The 10,104-nt window shown below is 41.5% G+C and overlaps 1 protein-coding gene and 1 long non-coding RNA gene across 2 annotated transcripts; one reads left to right on the forward strand and one right to left on the reverse strand.

Annotated features, from left to right (window-relative positions):
- The first annotated feature begins 51 nt into the window (after nucleotides 1–51).
- LOC139929163 (uncharacterized) lies at nucleotides 52–1,504 on the forward strand. The gene is made up of 5 exons (XR_011785408.2): nucleotides 52–174; nucleotides 461–507; nucleotides 615–749; nucleotides 1,059–1,141; nucleotides 1,390–1,504. It is a non-coding gene; the product is annotated as an uncharacterized LOC139929163 (long non-coding RNA).
- Nucleotides 1,505–1,541: 37 nt separating this feature from the next.
- On the reverse strand, nucleotides 1,542–5,037 carry amh (anti-Mullerian hormone). The gene is made up of 7 exons (XM_071921935.2): nucleotides 4,866–5,037; nucleotides 4,234–4,524; nucleotides 3,954–4,123; nucleotides 3,630–3,741; nucleotides 3,449–3,548; nucleotides 2,920–3,350; nucleotides 1,542–2,703 (listed from the first exon to the last, which is right to left on the reverse strand). The coding sequence occupies exons 1-7, from the start codon at nucleotides 5,035–5,037 to the stop codon at nucleotides 2,297–2,299; spliced, it is 1,683 nt and encodes a 560-aa protein (XP_071778036.2). The 3' UTR covers nucleotides 1,542–2,296.
- Between the last annotated feature and the right edge of the window lie 5,067 nt (nucleotides 5,038–10,104).

Genomic DNA, 10,104 nt, shown 5'->3' on the forward strand with positions numbered 1-10,104 from the left:
CATTTTTCTTTTTTCAACAGCTGTCATCTGTGCCTGCCAATCAAGCAGCAAAGGAATATGGTGCAGGGTGTGCATGACACTCTCTCCAGCTCTTACAGAACAGAAATCATCATCAACACAGCAGTACTAACCCTCAGTTCTGTGGGAAGACACTGCTGTGAATGTTCAAATCAGGTAAGTTTCTTTCTCTTTCTATGTAGAGGTGCATATATATAACTAAACATGGAACTCATTGTAAACATATTCGGGTATTTTCCAACTACGAGGAGCAGGTGCCTATTTTAGGCTGTCTATGACACACGTTTTACAAGACTGATCGTGCAAGTGGCACTGCGGACACATGCACTCTGCAAAGACTTGGATATCCAGTTGTTTTTATGCATTATAAAACTGGGATACTTTGTCTTAACTTTTTTATTTCATTTTGGATGCAAATTTAAACTGGAACCTCAACCTACAGGACTTTAGAAACAAGAGCTGGAACTAAATCATCTGAAAGCATCAAAAGTAAGACATGCCTACACCCTAAACTACCAACCAATTGAATTGTATGATAACTACATTACATTGTATGTAATGCTCCATACAGCTGACTATTCTGTCTATCCCTATAGTGTCTTATGACCGGATTCTGTCCATCCAAAGTCTGAGTGACGTTCCAAACCCATGGAAGGGATTCACAATGAACCGCTGCTTAGTGTTGGCTCTAGTCATAGCGGTTGTGAGCTCAGGTGTGAATGAATTCCATGGTGAGTAGTAAAACATGATAATGATGAGAAAAATTGTCACTTTCCCCACAGAGAAACCATAGCAGACAAATGGAATTCCTTGCCTAGAAGAATACCAAACAAGCTATACTGTATATCTAATGCAGATGGAAAGTTTTCTTGTTTTTCTGTCAGTGCTGTTGCAGTAATATCTTCTGCTTCTAACACATTTGACTCAGTTTGTGCTTTGTTTAATTCATTTCAAGATACCTCGCTGTAGGGCCGATACACAGTCTTAAACTCTCCTCCATTCACGCCAACAAGCCTTCACTGTTACATTTTGTTTTCCAGATGCCCTGAATTCTTTCTATGAGGAGACAGACCTGGGTATAATGTCTTTCTTTGGAAGTGTGCAAGATGGTTCCATTATTCAGGTAGGCTACTGTCTATGGGTCTATAGGTATAGGCTTTTATCCAAAACACATAAACAGGATCAAATTGAACACATTCTAATACAGACTGAAGCTTTTGTGCTTTGTCCCAGTTTGTACCTGCTATGTGCTCTAAATGTAAACGCAAAATGTAAAATCTAATCACTGGAGTGAATGTCTAATAGATCATTGGATTTACAAAGATATTTTCATCTTCTGAATTCTGATGTGGTTTTACATTCTGCCACCAGGGCTCTATGTGGGACAGTTTCCTGTGGTGGAGCTGGGGATCTGAAGAACTCGGAGTGATAAGAAGAAGAAAAAAGCCAATCGGCCCAAAAAGAATCCTGAAACCCAGAAATAAAGAATGATATGTGATACGGCTGCTGAAAGAAAAGTCAAAAGATAGAAGTCGGCAACATCTGTAACAACGACCACAGGCTTCAGATTGAGGAGTACAAACAAATGGTTGTGGTAGTATGCTTTGTGTTTAATAATATAAAGAAAATGAAATGATACATTTAGACATTTTCTACTTTGTACTGTGGAGATTGGAGAAAGCCAGTTAATATGAACTTAATTTGCCTCATTTAGAAGCCTTATCACGTTTAATACATGTTTTAGATCACTCAAAATGATGAGACTTGATTAAATCTACATTTTATTATAACTAATTTAGAAAAATCACTTAGCACCATACTGAAACACAGTTTTAAATAACGTTATCAGTAACGTCAAGGGTTTTACCCTGGTGAAACAACGGCTTTCCTTTTTTAAAAGAACCACTTAGCTAAAAATGGATAACACTATAAATCTTCTCACATAACAACAAGAAAATGTATTGATGACAGAATTATATCAAAGAGCTGTTTACTGGAACTGTGAAAAGCATCTCGGAACACAAATGTTTCTGATTTCCATGAACCTGATTATTTATAAAAGTGAGAAACATTGTGCTGTGCACATCTACTTGAAATACATTAACTATTTACAAGCAAATAAACAGGCCTCTCTGAGTTAAAGCATGCGTTTTCTACCAGTGTATTAATCCTGTATGGCACAAATACATTAACTGAGGCTTTCCATCCACTAAACAAGCCGCATTGAATCGTTGTTATCCCAAAGAAGTAAACTGCGAAAACACAGAAGAAAATGCCTTTAGCGGCATCCACACTCCTTGGCCACCAAATCGGCTTTAATGCAGAGACGAGTCCCTTCATCGTTCAGCTCCACCACATCCAGGTCTTCGTAGGCCACAGGCACGCAGCACAGCGGACGATCCAGCACCTTGCCACTCTGAATTTGGACGTTCAGCAGGGCGGCGTGGCTGTTCACGTTGGTCAGGGGGAAATCGCAGACGCCTTGGCAGTAGTTGATGGTGGCAGTGTCCGGGGCGACGAAATACTTTTCGAGGGACACGGTGAGGCTGTGCAGCCCACACAGGTTGCCCCTCACCGGGCTGCCCTGGCCTGCTCTGGTGGCCCGCAGTCCTCTCTCCACCTCGTAAGCACGCCCCACTGTCTGCAGGGCCTTCAGCAGGAGGAAAGCGCGGTATTGGCTCTCTCCTGGTTTGTGGAAGAGTAAACAGAAGCAGAAATCACACAGTGGTAATACATGTTCTAGATACCAAAGAAATCCCAATTTTTGTCAGGTGAGCTTACTTAAACACAAAGATTTTGTTAGTTATGGTTTCAATCACATCTGTCGCATGAAATTAAATGCTGGTGTAGTTCTACAAAGTCTTGAATGCTTATTTTTATAGGAGGCTGACTTCAGATCACCTGCTGGCGGTTCCTCCTTGGGAAATGTACTGAGTGCTCTGAGCCGTCCCAGCCTCTCCATGGCCCTGTGACCCACCTCCTCTTCCCTAATTACGTCCGTTATCTGCCCCACGGCCTGCTCCAGCCTGTGCCTGAGCACCTCTAACAGGGCAGGAGTCAGGGCCAGCTCGCCGCGGTGCACCTTAAGCACCGAGCCCTGCGAGGGGAAGGAGAAGATGGTGGGGGCCGAGGAGTTGAGCAGTCCTACCAGGAGGGTCTCACTGGAGGATAAGCCCAGCGTCAGGGGGGGCAGGGACTGTAAGGAGTCCAGCTGTACTGGAGTGGACTCAGGGCGATCCTGAGTCAGGACATCACCCAGGAACTTCTGCAGCTCACAAAGGAAGGAGAAAGTCTCTGAGGAGCCCAGGGACGAACCTGGAACTTGTGCAGATCTGAGGAAGACAATTCAAAAACAGTATAGCCTTTTAGAGCACTACTCTTGACTATAGCCTGGTAAAATCTGAAAAGGGAACACGAGAGCCAGGGCAACCTCAGATCAGTTCCTCTGTCCGACAAGAAAAGCAGAAGTGGAGTCATGCTGGTGTTACTTCCCGATTCTCCACCAATAAGGATTTCTTGTAGCGTTTGCCCTGCAAAGAGTGGAAATATATTTGCAAAGAGGAGGAGTGCACATGAACCAAGGAGGAAAATGAGAAATGTCCATATCTTACCTGCATCAGAGGATTTTGCCTCAACAGATAACCTCCATTTCTGATTAACACTGCCGTCTGATGCCTTTCCTGTCAAGATAATGTACTGTGTTCCTTCTGAAATGCACGCGGCCTAGGAAGGACAACAAGATGAATTGTTGGGTGAAGGCCTGTGTGGGGCACAATGTGTAGGTCATTTACTTCAACAAGTCTGAAATCTGCAGGTTTGGTACCTTGGTATGCATCTTTTGAAATGCAAACTGTTGTATTTCCAACAAATTCACACGAGAAAATTTTAGGATTGCATTTTATTCATGCAATGTTCACATATTGGCAAGGCCTTACCTGTGTGTTAGGGTGCAGAGACTGACTAGTGAAAGTGACGCCCAGGTCTGTTGCTGCGAGGGGGCTTCCAAATGCCAAGAGCAGTATGGGGTTCAGCTTCAGCAGGGGAGACTGTGGGAGGTCAAGGGTCAATACAAGCCTTCCTCCCCCTACGGCCTCAGCCAACAGCTCTGACAGAGAAAACAAACGTTGCATAAAATATACATACATGTACATACACGTGAAAACACATGAAAAGACAATTCAAAGTGAGCTGATAGCAATCAGGGAGCACCAGTACCTTTGGTTGGGTGCAAAACATTCAGTCCCTTTGTCTGGTCTCTGTTTGCTGCATTAGCAAGCTCTGATAAGACTAAACCTGATGAACCGTCAGCTTTTGTGCAGATTCCAAACTGGGTCAGGTTGTTGTTTGTCAGTTCACCCTCTTTCCCCCAACCTTCACGCAACACTGCAAATATGTCGTCCAGAATCTCGTCATGACCCTGTGAACTTTCAAAGCACGGTGCGTTATCGGGGAGGTGATGAGAAACTGTGGTGTCTGACAACGTCTCTTTTGACGAGGGGGCATAATCTGCATTTTTGACTCCGAAACGATCTCCAATCTCTACGGAATCCATCGTGTGGCGGGGCCTTCTCTTATCCCCTTAGATTGAATAGGAAAAACAACAAAAATTATATCATGCATGGAAAAACAGCATTCTGCACACATATTAAAGCAAATATTTGATATCACCCTCGCCCAATAATAAACACAGAAATCACATGAGCAGTCCCGAGGATAGAGACTATTAAACAGGGAGCCTCTTTTTACGAAGGGGTTATCGTCAAAACTGCAGAGACTAATGCACAAGCTACAAAATCACACCAAAATGCATAAAATTACACGCATAGAGCATATTCATGTCAATCCACTAATTTCGAGAAAGTTAGCTGTGTGTGTGTGCTGACCTGTCCTTGGGGGGTCTGGGGCTGGGACCAGCTTCTGTCCATGAAGGCCATCCCTCTCTGAGACCTGCAGGGGAACACACTCCCTGGTCCAGTGCAGCATCAGCGCCGCACAGTAGAAAACATACACAACCAACATACTCCGCTGTCTTTATGTCTGTCTGCCTGTCTGTCTGGTCAGTTCTTTCTCAATCACTTGTTTTGGATGGGTCAAGCTCAGAGGATGGGATTTATATGATCCCACACCCCTTCTCACCAAATGGGGAACAACCTGCCAAAATAGCTGCGGAATACTGTGTGTCCTTGAAGAGTTGGACGGCGATACTATTTCAGCACGCATGTTTGCCGCGTTGTAAGGTGCTGTCTACCTCCTGGAACAGCATGCTCTTAATCTTAGGGTTTAACTGAGATAACACAAGGGAATAGGGGGGAAGAAAGGCAAACAATCGGGAGTTCTGTTCGTTCAGACACACACCTAACCTCCCTACGTCAGTAGACTCAGACTAATGGCTGTGAGGAAAGACATCCGTATGAAGGGAGGAATAGATTGAATGGACATACATTTCTCACAAGCCTTTCATTGTCTTGAGCAAAAAAAAAACAGGTGTTCAAGTGTCTCAGTGCTCAAGGCTAGAAGATCAGAGGTGTTGTGTTGTTAACTATTCTAACTCCGCAGTTTCAAACTCATCTGATAAAGATGTGTATTGTTAAAATTTATGGGATACAGTTGAGAGTAAATGCTATTGTTCATCGCAGCAATCAAACTAATCAGAGATCCTGAGGTGAAATTGGCTGCATGAGATCACAAAATATATATTGCGCTTGCACTGCAATTACAATACACCTAGCACTTCAGAATAATAGAGAAGAGTGCATAATAAAGAGCATCCAGTGAAATGGCCAATTGAACTCATTGTTGCATCTTGTACGACCTTCTTTTTATAAACATTACAATGTAGCCTTATTTCATCTGATGCTGTTGGTATCCAGATACCAGGAACTGCTCTCGGACCTGCTTTAATAGAGAAATCTCACAGCTGCAGCCTTGTTTTGCAGACAATCAAGGTCTCCGAGCCGTTCAGTGGCAGTGGATGCCAAGAGATAAAGTCAAGGCTCATTCTTGTACGGATTCACAAATCTCCTGAGGAATGACAGGAATTGTTTATCATTCTCTAATGGCTCTAAAGTATTCTCAAGACAATATTTGTGGAACATTTTGGCAGGTAGCACATCATCCTGAAATCTAGAATTTGCGTTTTAACTCAAAACTGACATGGAAGACATCAATCTTTCACTTAATATGCATATTCCTACTGTGTAAATTTAGTAACCCACTTTAACATTGTGTGAATATTGCATTTGATATAACAGATGATGTCTATATTCAACCATGTTGGGCTGTCGGACCTAAGCCAAAACTATATTGGACATTTTTACTGGGTCCAGGGCCAGAACCAGCTCAAAGGCTTTATGATACATAATCAAAATAATCAAAAGCAGTATTCATGGGGGCGCCACAGTGGCTCACCGAGTAGAGTGCGTACCATATAAGGCTCAGTCCTTCCTGCAGCGACCCGGGGTTCGAATCCAGCCCGAGGTCATTTGCTGCATGTCCTCCCCTCTCTCTCTCTCTCCCATACCTTCCTGTCTCTCTCTCACACTATCTCTGTCAAATAAAATGCCTAAAATAAATCTTAAAAAAAAAAAAGCAGTATTAATTTATAAAGTGCAGCCCGATCATTTCCCAGGGGAACTAAGCTAGTTGGCTGGTTTTGTCTGAGACATTACATTCATTCTCCACTACAGACAGTGAATTTCACAACAAAACACATCAGCCCATTTTTGGTCAAAGTTATGATGTGCTATTCTGCCGCTAAGAAGAAACAGTCACTGAGACTGAAATAACTGCAGTCAGACATAATTCTCAACATGCACAACAGAATTAAATACAATATTATACGAAACATTTTTTTTTTTATTAATAATCATAAAAAGCAGAAAAAACATCTCAGTTCCATTTGTCATTATAACATCTTAAGATAAAAGCACCAACACCAAACAGCAAGAATTTTTCCATGAAAACCCAGGACCTTTTGGAAAGTAGGTTTGCCGTTATTGCACCTCAAACCTGCCCTGGCTTTACCAATCAGAGATCGCTATACATTGATCACATTTGTCTTTCATTGAGTTTCCCCCATGTAAAGGGAGAGATCACAACAAAAGGACATTGAACATCCTTCTCAGAGAGACACAGATCTAGACAGAGGCATTTGTGATTGGAGGAAGATGCTGAAAGTTGTAGCCATTCCACAGCTTCTTAAGATCAGACTGATGTATAAAGCTTTATAAAGCAGGATTTTGCTGAAGAGGCTGGATGTATGTGACAGTGAGAAATGATCTGAGGAGACAGGTGAACACATCGCTAAGGCAATTTGTCAGCTGAGAGCACCAAGGTCCAATTTTCAGGTTACCCGTCCTGGTCCTGAGTTGGATAGGAGAGGGAGAGAGGGACTTCACAAGATGGTAGATAGATTCGTGACATGCAGTAGTTTAAAAAAAAAAGTGTTACATCATTTCAAGCGATCTGAGAAGTTCCTGAGTAAGACCTTTGGCCGGATTTAGAGTAAACAGCCTCGACTGCAAAGCTCTCACAGATTATCTACCAATTCTGTACCAGGATGGAGCAGGCTGGAGAACTGCATAGGAGCTTTAGATTCAAATCGTGCATATACGCCAAAGGACTTGAATATCAGCACCTCATCCCTTTGACTGATTATACAAGTAGCTACAATGAAGCAAATCGGTTGAAATCTGTAACGCAGGTAATGATATTTGCCATTTCCACACAGCATTCTCACTCACACATACATGACGCCGCCCCTCCAGAGTACAGGAAGTCTACAGGTCAGATGGGACATCAGAAAGCCACCAAGCAAGCTTGTGTTGAAGATTATTAAACCAGACCTCTCTGCAGCACAACAGGAGAGGAGTAGTATTTATCAATAGCTGCATTTTCCTTGTTTTAAGTGAAGGAGAGCACCGTGCTGTCTGTCTGACTAGTAGTATTAAAAATTGATTGGAATCTTAAGTTACAATTAAAAGCATAATATATAACAACTGCAATTGTATCAAACACCAAGAATAAGAAAATTAAAACAGCGTCAACAATAACAATTACAAAAGACCTCTCAGTGCTGGTAACAAAAGGACTGTTGCCTCTCTGGTTATGTTCTAACATGAGCAAATGACTTTCCTCTTTTCACTTAAAACTCGCAGATGAAAAACACGTTTGTGTTCACAGAGCAATCGAGTCTACAGGACAGCATTTTTACTATAAAGCTTTGATTAGTCTAATCTTCCCTTGGACACACATTGGCAAATGAAAAAAAAAAAGCACACACCAAATGAGCTGAAGTGTAATCCTGCATCTTGTCTTCTGTTAATGACAATTTTAAAATGACAATCAGAAAAAATGAAGCTTGGTTGCTCTAACTCCCAACAAAGTGATCCACACTTGTACAAGTGTTTTACATCAGAATGTCTCTTGCCGTTATGCTTACACAGTATGCTCACATTACAAGGAAGGCCCTTTCAATAAGACATCCCAGGGTAGACAGTGTGTATGAGAGGTTGAGATTTAGTTTTCTATGCACCAAAAAAGACTTTGTTTGTAAAATCTGAATTGCTGTGGTTTGGAAAAAAGCACCATTTTTCCCGCAGTCTGGGGCGGTAGAAAAACCAAAACATTAAAACATCTGATACAACTGATAACAGTACTAGTGCTGGAATCTAGTCACGCTGCACCACAGCACATCTCCGTATCTGTGTATAAATACACACACAAGGTCTGAGTTTCTATTTGTGTGGTGTGTATCTCACAGGCGCTGTGTGTCATGCTGTTAGGCTGTTACTCTGTTAAGGTCCTGTGGTAGCAATACTCCGCTCTCCGTGGCTTCAAGCCTCTCCTGTTTAACAGGTAGGGTTCAAGGGTCACAATGCCAGCACCAAAACACCCCCCACCCCCCCAAATGTAGATGTTTCCAATTTACTTATATATTTATATATATAATATACCTTTCTGTTTTATGATGAAGACAGACATACAAAGAAAAACAAACAAAAACATATGTACATAAACAGTGTGTCTTGTTCACTAACAAACAAGTACAAGTAGCACAGTTTTGAGAGCAAAAGGGGATTGGCTGTACTTTTAAAACTCCTGCATGACAAACATCTACTGAGGGCCTCATACCTGTTTAATTTGACTCTGAGCCAGCTGTTGCAGAGTAGTTTTATCGAAACGTGGTGTCTACAGTTGTACACTAGGCTTTGAAACAAACAAACAATAGCATATTAAATATGAGAAAGGAAATGCCAGTAAAAGGCATTAAAAATGTCCCTGTGTACAAGCAGCACCAAGTATTCGATTTGTTTTTGATGTTTTCAATATAGAATAAATAAGATCAGGCACAGTCCAAAGTTAGCACCATTGTTTTCAGACTGTGAGTCAAGTACACACACTATTGCATTCTACACTGTCAACACATTTCAGGATAAAAAAAAAAAAAAAAAAATATTAAAAGAAAAACAAATACCAAAACAAATGGAGAGACTGACAGCATAAATATAATAATCTAAATTATACACAATTATACAGTCCGAGAATGAATCCCATTCACAGTACAAACATTGTTTACAAAAACAAATTACATAATAAAACGCAAACAAAAAGGTGTGAAAACAGTCCAGTAGTTTGTCGTGGTTATGGTTAATTTTGTATTCCCAGTGTGTGAGGATATGCATGCATGAGTCTGTGTGTGCGTGTGTGTGTGTTAACTAACTGCAGTATAACTCCACGTATGCGTGTCCACATACAACATTTGAGTCCCATATATTTGCTTACAACTGCATTTTCCCAGCAGCAGGGATAAATATGAACAAGTTTAGCTTAAGAAGAGTTTAAAATTCCTGCATTTTTAAGAATGTATAGATACTCTGCTGCGGTCCCACATAGTAGTGTGATAAACCAAATCGACAGCTTAAAAAAACAATACTATCAATAATTGCAGAAATGATTTTGGATCTACAGTTTTACAGCAGATCCAGTTTTCATTGTAATTCTTTTATACCTGGATTCAGCTCAACTAAACTTCAACAACTGTGGCCACAATTCCTAGAACAACAGTGGACATTTCTATTTCTTTAC

Source organism: Centroberyx gerrardi, chromosome 9, assembly GCF_048128805.1.
Source record: "Centroberyx gerrardi isolate f3 chromosome 9, fCenGer3.hap1.cur.20231027, whole genome shotgun sequence".
NCBI classification, from domain to species: Eukaryota; Metazoa; Chordata; class Actinopteri; order Beryciformes; family Berycidae; genus Centroberyx; species Centroberyx gerrardi.

Excerpts from the sequence above, each read along its gene's own strand:
- amh (XM_071921935.2), bottom strand. The coding sequence starts at position 5,037 with ATGTTGGTTGTGTATGTTTTCTACTGTGCGGCGCTGATGCTGCACTGG. Across the intron at positions 3,351-3,448 it reads GACAGAGGAACTGATCTGAG|ATCTGCACAAGTTCCAGGTT; the intron begins GTTGCCCTGGCT and ends TGTCTTCCTCAG. Across the intron at positions 2,704-2,919 it reads CAAGGAGGAACCGCCAGCAG|GAGAGAGCCAATACCGCGCT; the intron begins GTGATCTGAAGT and ends TCCACAAACCAG.